Here is a 14,420-nt window from a genome sequence, read left to right as displayed (position 1 = left end):
CCACTGGAATAATGATGCTGCTGGCTGCCTAGTACTAGTGTGCTGCATGCTCACATTGTATGGAACCATTTTGTCATTGCATGTGGTGAGGCCATATTCTGATAGGGCTGGCAAAACTGTTTGGCTATCCATCTTCTTATAGTACAAAAATGTTACTTAGCTATGCTGCAGTCTTATGGGGCAGAAAAATATTCCCATAGATTTTGCATGTGTGGGAGCTATCTATGGCCACACCAGAAACTGTTGCATTTTATCTGGGATATTGTGGTGGAGCAAGTCCTGGCATATTAATAAAAGATCTAATGCCAGTTCCCAGTTCAAAATCATTACTGATATTGAGCTTGAGGGCTCTGAGGATTTTTGTAAAAAACGTGTGAAAGCATTGTTGTCTTGGATGCACAGCTGGTGTGCAATGCTGAGGGGGAAAATGTACTGAAAAACAACTGGCATTATGGCTCCACAAGCACATCCACTTCAATAGTGCCTATGTCTATTGTTGACTCAGCAAGAAACATTTGCAGTTCCCAAAGTAGCCTTCCCCAGTCTGTACTCTTTTTCATATTTTAGATGAAAATTCCAATTATATACCAGGAAATATTGCAGTGACATGCTGGTTGGAATATGATGGGAGCTGTAGTCCTAAACATCTGGAGAACAAGTCTGTTGGGAAGGGCTGTCCTAAAAGATCTTAAAGGAAAATGGCAAAAGAAACTTAGGCGGGATACACACCGCCATTTAGTACGTCTTCTATACGTACTAGGGTTAGGAAGGGGCGGTGCTTCCGCACCCCCCTAACCCTAGTACGTATAGAATACGTACAAGATGGCGGCGCCCCTTCCACATGGGCGCCGCCATCTTTACGTACTGGACGGACAGCGTCCAGACGTGTCGCGCCGCTTCTGACGTAGCGAGCGCGCCCCTGGCGCCTCGCTACGTCGCAAACGCGACTTGAAAAGAAGCTCCATTTTGGAGCTTCTTTTTTCGGTCCGCGCGGGAGTCGGGCCGTCTGAAGGCTCCGGCTCCCCCGCGGACCTACTGGCGGCGGCGGCAGACCGCCGCAAATCGGCGGTCTGTACCCCGCCTTAAAGTTACATTCATGGTATTTTAGTATAGAATCCTCCCCCCACTTTTTTTTTTTTTTTTTTGGTTTTGTGATCTTAAAAGCAAACAAAACAAAACAACAAAACAAAACAACCATTCTTAACACCCTGAAGACTAACTGCACTCCTTCCATTTGGCCATGCGGATGAAATAGATAGTTAGAAACAGGCTAGTTTTCATTGCAACCAAGCATGTACATTCATATTATAGAGGTGAAAGATGGAACAATTATCTATAATTACAGAAAGTGAGCTAAGTAACCACAAGAATGGGAATGGGAACTGGAGCCATTGTATACCTGAGCATTTGTATTATAAATCAGAATTAGAGTAAGCTCATTGAAATCTCTGGACTTTTTCACACAGGAGGCAGGCGTTATTAAAATATGATTAAATTGTAATAGCATGACCGGGGGAATTTTATCACACCCCTTCGTGCTTCTCCTATTTGTGTCCCGTGTGTAAACAGTAATGGATGCATCATTGGGTAATAATGGAAACTCCTGTTATTACCCAATGACGCGTCCATTACTGTTTACGCAGGGGACACGAATGGGAGAACTGCATGGGGGTGTGATAATCTCCCCCCAATTGTGCTATTACCATGATTTAATCATGTTTTAATAATGCCTGCCTCCTTGTCAGAGGGTGGAAGAAGGGGAGGAGTCAGGTTGGGGTCCCGCACCTGAAGACGCCATGCAGGAGGACCCTGGTGAAGCCAAGGAGGACGGGGCAGCCCTGGCCCAAGAAGGAACAGCTGGGGTTGGGGTGGAGACTGGGGAGAAGGCGGTGCTGGAGGATAGAAAAAGAGGGGAGGAGAAGAGCCCGGGGAGGAGGGAAGAACGGAAGTGGACGTGAGTACAGAGATGGGTTATGAGGAGATAGTGGCCCGGGTGAGGGGCGCCTGGATGGCGGAAGCCAACCGCCGGTAACTGAGGGGACGCCATGAAGGTAGTGGTCGGGGAAGTGACCGTGGAGACCCGGTGGAGAGTTTGTTTGCTTCCTGGGTCCACCCCTTGTCCCTGGACGAAGCCAGTGGCCCCTTCCAAGCTAGGTCCGTGATTAACCCTGGCCCACATCTTCTCTGGGATATCCGAGGATGGTGTTGGCCCATGGAGAGAGGTTTGAGGGGTCGACTGGGAAGAGAGGGAGGACCCAGGCTGGAAGACGGCACCCCAGAAGTGGAGTTGCAGCGCTAGGCCAAGAGGCGGTGAAGTAACCAGCCTCTTACTTTTTAAAGTTTGAGTTGCTAAAATTGCATTAAACGTTTTGAGCATCAGTTGCTGTCTCCGTTCTTCCATCATGGATCCCCAGCTATCTACGTCACCGACCGGCTCAGCCAGGAGCCCAGCGACACACCTCCATGTGAAAAAGTCCATTGTGATAGCTTAAGTCAGTTGACTAGGTCTGCTATAAGCATGACCTAAGTGTCGATCCAACATATTGTCAGAAACTGTGCTGACAAAAATCCAGTGGCTATCCAGAAGAGCATGGGTGTGGACCTTTACTGCTCATTTTGAGTACAGTAAAGACTCAGCACTCATTATAGTTCTGAATCCACCAGCCATACTGATGGGGGGTTCTGGGGCTCATATTCCAAAATGGGACCTTTCTAGCACCTTTTGTAGCACCTTTGAGACTAACTGAAAGACAGAGATTAGTAGCATGAGCTTTCATAGACTTGAGCCTACTAGTAGGCTCAAGTCTACAAAAGCTCACACTACCAACCTCTTTCGTTCAGTTAGTCTCAAAAGTGCTACAAGATCCCTTCAACATACTGATTTTCTAGACTAACATGGCAATGCTCAGGATTCAAGTGTGTTAGATAAAACTGGGTATATATGCACAATTAATTCATAATGCTAGAGATTAGAGTAAATATAAGCCAAGAAGCAGTGGGAAGGGTACAGGCTCTGGCCAACAGAGAAATTTGAATTCTTAAAACATCTGTGTGAATGTATTTGGTTATCTTCTGAATAGGTCCAGACTCACCTTTTTGTCTGTTTTTTATCTCCCCTCATTTTTGTCTCTGCTGGTCATACAAATAGAACTGCCTTCAACAGCCACATACCTCAGGTAATCTGACAGATGTGATGAGAACATCCTGGAACAGTGACAGTAGGAGTAGCTGAAACAGAAACTTGGCAGCTCAGAAGAAGAGCCTGGGAAAGCTATTTTTCAGGACTGCAGCTCCCAGAATCTCCCAGCCATCATGGTAACTGGCCACGTTACCTGGGAGTTCTGGGGATTGTAATACAAAATAACTTTTCCAAGCTTAGGTTAGAAGCAAACCCTCTAAAAATATACTGTGTGTTCCTAGAGGATGTTACCAGTGTACTCCTGTATCCCAAAGAAGTATTTATAAATAATATTCTGCACATAGACAAATGTTTTAATATAGTTGTATCTGAAATGTTATCCACATTTTAGTTATGTCAATCATTAACTAAAATTTTGTAAAAATGACATATTTTACACATCTTCTATTTACAATTACAATATACTTAAATGTTATAAAACATCTACTTTTGACCTTTAAAATATATGTATACTAGGACTTGTATTAGATTATATTATCATTTATGGCAAACATAAGGCTTGTTGTGAAACTAAACGTTGGATGGAAATTTATTTTCAGTCTATTTAATAAAGACTGGCCCATAATGAAGAAAACCATAGGAAATGTGCAAATATCAGGAAAGGCAATAACATTAAAAAAAACCTGACAATTAAAAAAAACACTGAAAATATTCAATAAATAAAAACAATGCACTGCATTTCATTTTTGTGGAATCCTTCATGATTCGTTTGCACTATTATTCAAAATAATTCAAAGTTCTCTAGTGCTCTGTTCCAAATTCAAATTCAGCATCAAATGTCAGTATTTGATGACACCAGTGGTCCAAGTGGCACTGCGATTGTTCTACTGATTACATGGGAATAAGGTTGTTCCACTCCTTGCTGCTTTGCAGAATCCTCCTTGTATGTGATCTTTAAAAAAATAATTAAAAAGAGTGATGAAATAAGCAAAAATGTGTGGAAATCAGTATTACTGTAAAGTCTATTCAATGGGTTCATTCTAAAATGTATGTCCAAGTATTGCACTGGTTAATGATCAAGCAGCTGTATGAAAGGGAAGACAAGCATTTCTTTGTATTTTGTTAATTTGACTCCCTGCTTTCTTAACTCAACTCTGCTAAACTAAGGGGCTCATCAAAATGGTGTGGCCTTTGGGAGCCCTGAAAAACACCCACTCCTGGGAGGTTTTTTTTAGGGTGTGCGCTCAACACTATTGGAGCTCTTCCGCGCTGATGACATCCGCACGGCACAGCGCTGTTTGGGCACTGTGCTACGCGGACATCATCACTGCATGCCTCGTCTGTACAGGAGCATACCAAGATGGCATGGTGGCACACGGTAGGACTCAGAAGCGTCTGGATGCTCCGCTCTCCCAAGCACTAAAATCGGCCCCAGCCATTATGCCAGTCTGTATTGGGCCTCAGACAACAAGAACGCAGTAAGACATACTTGCACCTTCAATACTGTCTTGATTCCCACTCTTAACACCTACCACTATAACATAATCATAAGAAGGCTTTTCCTTGCCACTTTAATAGAGTAAAAAAGCACATTAAATGCTTATGTGATGACTGCTCACATCCCACCATGTCAGAAAAAATGTGTTTGTCAGTACATTCATAATAGATATGCACTATATGAAACTTGTATATTGTTGCATTGAAAGGAAACAGTGGAAATAGGACTCATTGATAAGCCCATGAAATTTAAAACAAGAATGTCTTGCATTAAGTTCTCTGTAATCCTATATTATGTTTCTTAAAGAAAACAACAGCAAGTAATGTCAATTCTTCTGCTAAAATAAAATAAAAACAGAGGTGATATAAATAAATGTTGAAAGCCAGATAGGATAGAAGACTAACAAGTTGAGAATATGTGACAGTGAAGATAAATGTAGACATAAAGAAAACTAAACATACCACTTTTGGCTATAGTATTGAGGGAAATATTAGACAGTGAAGCAGAGAAGTTGTATAAGCATTGACCATGACAGAGCTGCCAGAAAAAGAGAAAAACATATTGATGAAAATTATCAATGAAAGTACAAACAATGTGGACAACGAGAAACACACTGAACCCCACTATCCATACAAGATAAAACAGTTAACAGTGAAATATGAGATCTGGGGTCAGTGAAGAAAGTCCATGGTGTATATTCCGCAGGGGTCAGGGATATATTGACCTCTGCAATCTGGACATATTATGGAATCATTATCAATAATTATTACAAATTCTACTGTTTATTGTGGGAAGCTTTATACACCAACACATCTTTCTTTGTGATATCTGGATTAGAGGCCTAAAAGTGCAAAAACCTGGATGAATCTGGAATCATATAGTCAATTGTACAGTGACTCTCAAGTTACTCTAAGTACAGAAAATTACAGAGAGCTTTTAAAAAGGTTTTTGAGGGGTGAGCTAGATCTCAAGAGTCATTGAATCCCTTCTTGGTCAGTATCAACCAAAAAGTTTCAAATTTGTAAGCAACATTTTGAGTTTATTGGAAGTGTTTGTCATGCTAGGTGTTAAATCATAACTTTGAAAAGTGAGGCAATAGAAATGTGTTTCTTGTGTATGTTGCTCATATCAATTTTTCTACTGGACAAAAATTAGGGAGTGGTGGATTTCTTTCTTAATTAACATTGGCCTTTATGTGAATATTAGCAAGATGCTTACAAAATCGTGAGAATTTGTGAGGGAAGCAGGCTAGAACATGGCAGGGAGGACTGGGAGAGAGAGGTGGGTGGAAGCCAAGAAGGCCTCTCCAAATGAGAAAAGTAGTTGAGGAGCAGACACCGAAGGTTCTTCTCCAAGTGATGCACAGACAACTACCCTTGATGTCTCTTAACATGTTTACAAAAGGAAAAATAAAAGGTGCAAACCATCAATCACAAAAGATGTAAAAAGAATGGCTGACCTGTTCATTCATAACTTCAGAGAGTTCACTGAGCATGTCTTTGTAATGTGATTTCATTTCTTCCTGATACTCCAGTTGATCTTCCTTAATAAGGCGTTCATTAACTTCAAGAGCATGGCCACATGCTTCTGCAAACTGCCTACATAGCATAAAAACAGTGTTTTCATAATGCATAGGAATATTATGATGGAAGTGAGAAAACAACATTCTTATCTAATGGTGAATTAAAGTGGTGTGATCATGGTGGAGGTGAATTCAAACACACTTCAGAAGATTTCCCCCTTTCTATATGAATAGAAGTATGCTGTTCACTATGGCTACAGCTGGATGCATTGCCAGGATTTCTTTGCTAATTCTGGAATTCAAAAGCTTACCTGAAGATTTCCTTCAGAAGTTTAACTTGGTTATCTGGGTACTTCTTAGCATTAGTTTCTTCAAGAAAAGCCCGAGCATAAGCCATTGGGCCTGCATTCACCTGCAAGATAAAGCATTATATATTAATTATAATGAGGGACAAACCTGGCAAGGCTTAGATTTTTAATTTACATATGAACATCATTATCAGGTTGCAATGCATTTTGTTAGTGTTAGAACATGGTCTTTTACTTGCTTCACTCATGAAAGGTATACTCCCCACAATCCCATCTTGATACCTACTATGAATTGTGCTGTCATCGCAACACCACATCAAGCAAAGAACAACTGCTGTCATTTTTTTTCATGTCCTGATGAAAATGAAGTGATGACTGTATAACTTACTATAAGATGCCATATATGCAACATAATGGAACAAGATGCTCAACAATGGCTCCTTTTCATCCTGGGAAGAAGTGACCAGTGAGGTCCCACAGGACTCTGTCCTGGGCCCAGTGCTATTCAACATCTTTATCAATGACTTGGATGACAGAATTGGGGGCATACTTATCAAATTTGCAGATGACACCAAATTAGGCAGAATAGCTAATACTGCAGAGGACAGGGTCAACATTCTAAATGACCTGAATAAACTAGAAAACTGGGCCAATACTAACAAAATGAATTTCAACACGGAGAAATGTAAGGTACTGCACTTAGGACGGAAAAATGAAATGCACAGATATAGGATGGGGGGCACCTGGCTGAACGAGACAACATGTGAAAGGGATCTGGGAGTCCAAGTAGACCACAAGTTGAACGTGAGTCAACAGTGTGATGTGGCAGCTAAAAAGGCCAATGCAATTTTAGGTTGCATCAATAAAAGTATTGTGTCTTTGGTCAGGCCCCACCTGGAATACCGTGTCCAGTTCTGGGCACCACAATTCAAAAAAGACATTGAGAAACTGGAATGTGTCCAAAGGAGGGCAACTAAAATGGTGAAGGACTGGAAATCATGTCCTATGAGGAATGACTTAGGGAGCTGGGATGTTTAGCCTGGAGAAGAGAAGGTTAAGAGGTGATATGATAGCCCTGTTTAAATACTTGAAGGGATGCCATACTGAGGAGGGAGCAAGCTTGTTTTCTGCTGCTCCAGAGAACAAGACTTGGAACAATGGATGCAAGCTACCTCGACATTAAGAGTAACGTCCTGACAGTAAGGGCTGTTCAACAGTGGAACACACTCCCTCGGAGTGTGGCAGAGTCTCCTTCATTGGAGGTCTTTTAACAGAGGTTTGATGGCCATCTGTTGGAGATGCTTTGATTGAGAGTTCCTGCATGGCAGGGGGGTTGGACTGGATGACCTTTGTGGTCTCTTCCAATTCTACGATTCTATTATTCTATGATTCTATATCTACGCTGAAATGTCCAAACAATACTATGTCTGTGATTCTGCTGAAGGGAATGGATATATATGTATATATCAATGCTTATAATAAATAGCCTGAAAGAGTACCAAAAGATACTTCTCATATAAATAACCTGGAACTCCAAGACTTGAAGGTAGTTATGTGGAGTCTTGATGCTACCTGATCTGTCTGGTTTAACAATGATCATAAATTGAGTAACCAGAAGTTGAAAAGGGTGACCCCAGACAGAACCCAACATTAGTTGACAAGTGGCAAGGACCTTCAATCCTCAATGTAAGTGATAGAGGTGGGGAACCATGCCTGTTTCACTGTTGTTTCAGGTGGCAGGAAGCCATTGGTTGAGAGAGGTATGTGTTACATAACCTGCCTTGTGTGCTGAAGCTAGTTTGTTGCCTTTAGGAGTGGTAGAGGATGCTGTTCCATCACCAGCACTGAATAGTTCCACTGTCAATCCAATTGGCTTTTGAACATGGAAATAAAAAGGACCATCGTTTAGTTCTTTATGTCAGACTGCAAAATATCTTGGAACAGCTCTGGTTTTACATTTAAACAGCTTTGTTTAATATCTGGATGAGAAAGGTTTTTTTAAACTCCAACCAGAAAAGCAACAAGCAGCAAACTGAGGGTAGGTTGCAGAGAGGGCCAGAAGAGCTCTTAGATGTTTTCCTCTCACTTGGCTAGTCCAATGACTATTGCTGAAACAACACATTCTGCACAGGAAATCCATTTCCTGCACAGATTGGGTTTTGCAATATATATATATATATATATATATATATATATATATATATATATGAGAGAGAGAGAGAGAGATGCAATGCAATTCAAATTTAACAACCAACAACTACAGTTAAATATACAAACTTGTTCAAATACAATTAAAAGCAGAACAATACAAAGAAATCACAAACAACTTCATTGACACATACCAGCTTGATGCTAAAGCTTCACCTGAATAAAAAGGTCTTATTAACTTATTTGCATATTTCAGATGTTCTGTTCATGTAGCAATCTTTGGCTATTAGCAGTAAAGTATATAACAAGAGAACAAATAAAACATACAGATGTTGTTATTCATTATATAATTAGAAGTATAAAAAATGTTAAGCCTGCAATGGGGATTGGTGGTTTCCATGTCATAAATCCATTCTGGGTTTTGGTCTGCACTGTAAAGGAACCATCCTAGGTGCTGAACTCTGTCTCTGAAATAGGTTCAGTCCCTTGGACAGCTGCTTAAAAGTCTGGACTAATATCTAGAATAGGTTCACTGCCTGCTAACATGGAAGCCATCAACTAATGCTGAATGAATGGCTGAGCTATATTTACCTTGACACTGACGCTTCCTTGTAGTTTCAGTTGGAGCCTAATCATGTCTACCTCTTCCATTGTGCAAAGCTGGTTGAGTTCTGAAATTTTTTTAGACATCTCATCAATGGCCACTTCAATGGGGTTTAGTTCTGTGCTTGTTTGGCTCACAACTTGTATTCTCTTCTTCACATAAGGAAATAAATGGTTGGCTGCATTAAAAAACAATGAGAGACACATTTAAAGAAAATTTCCCTATAGATTTGTTCAGTCTGCAGAAGAGACAATATATATTAATTCCATATATTCACAAATAAAATGTAGTCTTTGTACAGGACAGGCATAAATAATCCACAATGAATTTAGAATACATTTCTAAATACCCTTAAATAATTATATAAATTTCATCACTGTGTGCTGTTGTGCATTTGTCAAGTCTGGCACATATGCGCATATGATAGAATTATTATTATAAAATCTGGCACTATGATTCTCCACTCAGGAACTGAAGCAAGCAAACAAGCCATTAACTGTAAAGGAACCATGATAAAACACTGTGTGATATTTCCCAAAATGTGTATGTAGAATTTCGCTCTCCCACATGAACCTGTCTGGAAACAATATAAGAACTTTAGTTGATGAAGGAAAATGCACAAAATTTTCTGAAGATGTGAGATTCCATTTAGAAACTATATGATTCGAAGGAAAGCCTTCAGCAATTTCAGAGCAAACATTCTGTGTACACCAAATAATGCAGAAATATCCCTACTTGTCAGAACGGTTCGTCTCTTGCATTGCTCTTCTACTCCTCCATGCTTCTTTCCTGACAGAGTGAATGGTGTTTCAAACACAAAACGGTTGATATTGTGATGCATTTCAAAGTCAGTCTTCCGCTCTTCAGCCTCTTTCTCTTCAAAGAAGGGTGTGACATATGTCACTTGGATGTAAGCATATTTTGGATCCAAGTCCTTGGGGTTAACCTGTATAAATGTCATGAATGAGATGAAAGAATTCACATGTGAACAGAGAAAACTACTGAATACCAATTAATGACAGAAAAATTGGTAAATGAATTAGAGAAAAGAGGGAAAACAGACTTGCAATCATTTGTCAGAAAGGATAAGGGCTCTTCTGTGTATTAAAATAAGGGGAAAGTGGCTATTACTACATTTATGTGCACTTTCCAATTGACAGGATGCATGTGTAATTTGTACTTGAGTATACCAACTAAGTAGATAAGAGTAAAAAGGAAAACAAAACAAAAAGAAGCAAAAGGAAGAAACAATGAGAAGACCTCTCACAGAAAAGATGGGGGAACACAAATGACTAAAGAAGCCTATTTCAGTCTAAGTTCTCCAATGATTTAGTCCTCTCTGGGAAGTTTGGCATGCAGACTCCATGGATTCTTGGGTTTTAAGACAGGGTCTTTCTGTTTCCCCTTGCATTTGATGGAATGGCCTGAGTCATGGCAAAACATCAGGAAGAAACTCTGCTAGAACATGGCCACATAGTCTGAACCCCCCCCCCCCCCAATAAGTGAGTTGCTTGACATCAGTCCATATTTCATTGTATGTGAAGATTTTAAAACATATTTTCATGCACACTGTTATAAGTTTTTCAAACAGAACTGTATTATAAATACAAATAGAAAGCAGTTGTAGATACGGATAATCTCTGAACACATACATCTAGCTTTCAACCTGCAGTTGCTAGTTATTCTGGTAATCTGAGGTGGGTTCTTTGGACAACCATGACAACTAGTTCACTGATTTCCCATTCTGTGAAGCAGCCTGTGTTTTGCCAATTGGGAAGGGGAGGGAAAGGGAACAAATCTGGGATAGGCCTTTACTGTGTAGAAAGATTGCCTTAGTGTTCTCCCTGTTACTTTTTAAATATATAACAATGGTATAAAACAATTAAAAATAAAGCAGTGTGAATGGTTTATCCATCAGTTAGCATAGACACTGACATTTTCAGTTGAGTGTATTGTACTATTACATGCTTGCAGGAAATAGTAGTCTAATTATACTAACATTTACTGGAAAGCAACATACTTTTGCATTTAGAATTAGTGGGTACAAATTCTGTTGCACAAATCACTTTGAAATGACAGGTAAAGAATGTTGATATTTATACTATTTGGGCATGTGCAGCAGAACACAAATCCAATCGATTGTGCTCAGAGTCTGACAGGATCTATTCATTCATTCATGATCCTCTCCTTTTTTCATACCTTGTTGGAATCTTGAATTATTTTCACATTGTCAGCTCCAAACTTATCTGCATAAAGTTTCAACAGTCTCTGGGAAATCTCTGATAGGCCTGTTAATTTGGGTTCTTTGTAGATATATTCCTTACCCTCCTCTTCTTCAAAAAAGCCCTGGTTAAAACACAAAAGTGTAACAATTAAAGTATAACAAGTAAACTAAATATATTCAGCAGACAACCATTTAAGCAACATACATGATACACTGTGAATGGAAGGTGTAACATACTTCAATTGCTTAGATACAGAAAACACTGGCTCATCAGAATGCTGCAGCTTGAGTGAGATGAAGAAATGGGATGCGTTAAAAACCAAAATCTATATTAACACAGCATGAATCTGAACTTTTGCTAGCAGAAGAAAACATCTTTGGAGGGCAAAGTCTCTGTCAGAGAATTATGTGCATCCATGGAGGTAGTGTGCCACCATGCGGTGCAATCTAGTAATTGGCATAGGAAACTTGAAATGATTGTTAGCTTTGTAATTCAAAATAAAGTATTTATTTTCATTTTCTTCATTAATTTGGTTGAATTTCAGTGAAAGCTATAGTTGAGAGATGGAAAAGTGTACATTTAATACAGTCTACTATGCTGTAAAAGCAAGTTATGGATTTTGTAGCTAATTCAATTCAACTGAACAGAATTTACATTTAGTAAGCAGAGAGATTCATTGAGCAGAGTGATAACTGCTTCACAATAAAAAGGCAGAGGTGGGGGCTGTTCATCTGCTATATCCTTAATGATCAATATACACAATTTTTCAAATAGAGCTGCCTACATTTTGATGAAAGATACTGGTTTTAGAAAGGGCTTCTGGAATGGCTGCTTTTAAAGGGATATATCTAGTGGTAACTTTGTCTAAGTGGAGAGATGGTAAAAAACAAAACAAAACTAGACCCAAGGGTGCATGAAGTAATCATACCGGTCCCAGTACAAAGTGTTCGTTATTACCTTTAAAGCCCTAAATGGCTTGGGCCCGGGTTACTTGAGGGAACGCCTCTCCCTGCATAATCCTCCCCGCACTCTCAGGACTACAGGAAAACTGTTACTCAATCACCCTAAGGTGAGACTAGCGACTACTCAACAAAGGGCCTTTACGGCAGTAGCACCTTCTCTGTGGAATGCCTTACCTGAAGGGATCCTCCTTAGTGGAACAGTAGAAGCCTTTAAAAAGGCATTAAAAACCCACCTCTTCCTACAAGCCTACCCTCCCAATTCCTTCTAAGATTGTCTTTCCCCTATTGACTCTGACGTATTGATATTCATGATTTTAACATTATTACTGTATGTTTTTAACTATGCTTTTGGATTTAATTTGTTTTAATGTGTATTTTTAATATGTGAATTGTGGTACTGTTTTTACTGACTGTCTTTACTGACACTTGTACACTGCTTTGATCTCGGGAAAAGCGGTTAATAAATAAACAAATTATTATTATTATTATTATTATCATCATCATCATCATCATCATCATCAAGGCTGTTTTTGAGGCTGTTGAACCCTCCAAACAGCTCTTTTTCTGGCTAAAAGGGTAAATTGTTTCCCCTAAAAGCTTCAAAGAGTGGAGAACATTACCTCTTAAACTGTTTGCAGCCCCCACCCCACTGTTTAACATCAACAAACCTAGACATGCATCATGTTGAGCTGAAATAAATTTCTACTAAAGTAAAGCCATCAGTGGATACAGCCATGAACAAAACTGCACATTTGACCTCAATCCCCTGTCCCTGGGTGGTTTTCATTTGCACTTGCTGGGTCTTGATGGTGGTGTTTTTCAGGACTGGTAGCCAAACATTGTTTACTTTAAGGGTTTCTTCTTTCCTGTTGAAGTTGTGTAGGTTTTTGTGGATTTCCATCAGACAATGGATCACTAATTAAATAGACACCCTGAGGCCCTGCCATTCAACAACAGACTAATACACAGATTAACATGTAAATCACTTCCTCTCAACCAGGGGTCACACAGTATATTTACTCCTCACTTCCATGCTAGTATTCTCTGAAGATGCCAGCCACAGATGCTGGTGAAACATCAGGAATAAACTCTTCCAGAACATGGTCACATAGCCTGAAAAACCCACAAAAAAACTTTGGATGCTGGCTGTGAAAGCCTTCAACTTCACATTAGAATCTAATGGTTTGTCGATTTCTGATGCTTACATGGATTTCAGCATATATCCTCCATCATGGTGTGTGTCCTCACTATAGGCTCTACTTAAATGAACCTAGAACTCCTCATGAGAACATATGTGTCTTAATTTGGATGGCTACTATTTACTAAAACCATATTACATTAAAAAGATAGCAAGGGACTCTTATAAAAGAAGCAACTGAGATGCAAAGATATATGTGGGTTCATATCCTTTTGTAGAGACTCTGTACTTTGTAAAGTGAATCATCAATTTAGCTGTTTGAAAATCTATTCTTTAAAAAAAAAGTTCTAAAAATGTCAAAATCTGCTTTGTTCCACAGGAAATATTAAATGTTTCCTAAAAAGGAAAAAAGTTAGATTTCCCCATCATCATATAACCTCATAGAATTTGGAAACACCAATGAAATGGTTTCATATAGAGATGTCTACATTTTGATAAAAAAAAAATTGGCAACTGGAAGCAGGAGAACTTGTGCATAAGAGAAAGACAATTAAAACTGAGCAAGAAGACATGCAGTCTTGACCTCAAATGGAAGCCAGTTCTAAATTTCAAATACCATCTACGTCTAACAAAAGGTATTCTTGGTAGAAAGTGGTTTTAAAAGGCAAACTGACAACTTCAGTGATCATTTGCTCTGTAAAATCTAGGGACAGAGAGATACTGTGCTACATATCTTTCGCTGGTCTCAAATATTGTTGATAATCTATTCAGACTGGGCATATAATTTTCATCCTGTTTAAACTGATTTGGTTACTGATTCTGCAGTTGTATTGAAGATCCTAGTTCTTCCATTTTCTGTGTAGTCTCAGAAACTAA

At 39.4% G+C, this 14,420-nt stretch overlaps 1 protein-coding gene across 10 annotated transcripts in view; it reads right to left on the bottom strand.

Annotated features, from left to right (window-relative positions):
* Window positions 1-3,548: 3,548 nt before the first annotated feature.
* Window positions 3,549-14,420, bottom strand: part of DOCK10 (dedicator of cytokinesis 10) — a 187,819-nt gene continuing 176,947 nt past the window's right edge. For 4 of the 10 annotated variants that reach the window (XM_089509209.1, XM_089509213.1, XM_089509214.1 and 1 more), the window contains exons 51-58: window positions 11,419-11,565; window positions 9,955-10,165; window positions 9,207-9,397; window positions 8,248-8,340; window positions 6,471-6,571; window positions 6,097-6,235; window positions 5,099-5,174; window positions 3,550-4,091 (exon numbers count right to left, since the gene is read on the bottom strand). In XM_089509209.1, the coding sequence (XP_089365335.1) occupies window positions 4,024-4,091; window positions 5,099-5,174; window positions 6,097-6,235; window positions 6,471-6,571; window positions 8,248-8,340; window positions 9,207-9,397; window positions 9,955-10,165; window positions 11,419-11,565 (1,026 nt within the window). In that variant the 3' untranslated portion in view covers window positions 3,550-4,023. Of the gene's footprint in view, window positions 4,092-5,098; window positions 5,175-6,096; window positions 6,236-6,470; window positions 6,572-8,247; window positions 8,341-9,206; window positions 9,398-9,954; window positions 10,166-11,418; window positions 11,566-14,420 lie in introns of all 10 variants that reach the window. The other 6 variants (XM_089509215.1, XM_089509219.1, XM_089509217.1 and 3 more) reach the window with 4 other exon arrangements.

This window comes from Sceloporus occidentalis, unplaced genomic scaffold (genome assembly GCF_023333645.1).
Source record: "Sceloporus occidentalis isolate IW3139 unplaced genomic scaffold, rSceOcc1.0.p SCAF_2, whole genome shotgun sequence".
Taxonomy (NCBI): Eukaryota; Metazoa; Chordata; class Lepidosauria; order Squamata; family Phrynosomatidae; genus Sceloporus; species Sceloporus occidentalis.
This window is presented reverse-complemented; position numbering and strand designations above follow the sequence as displayed.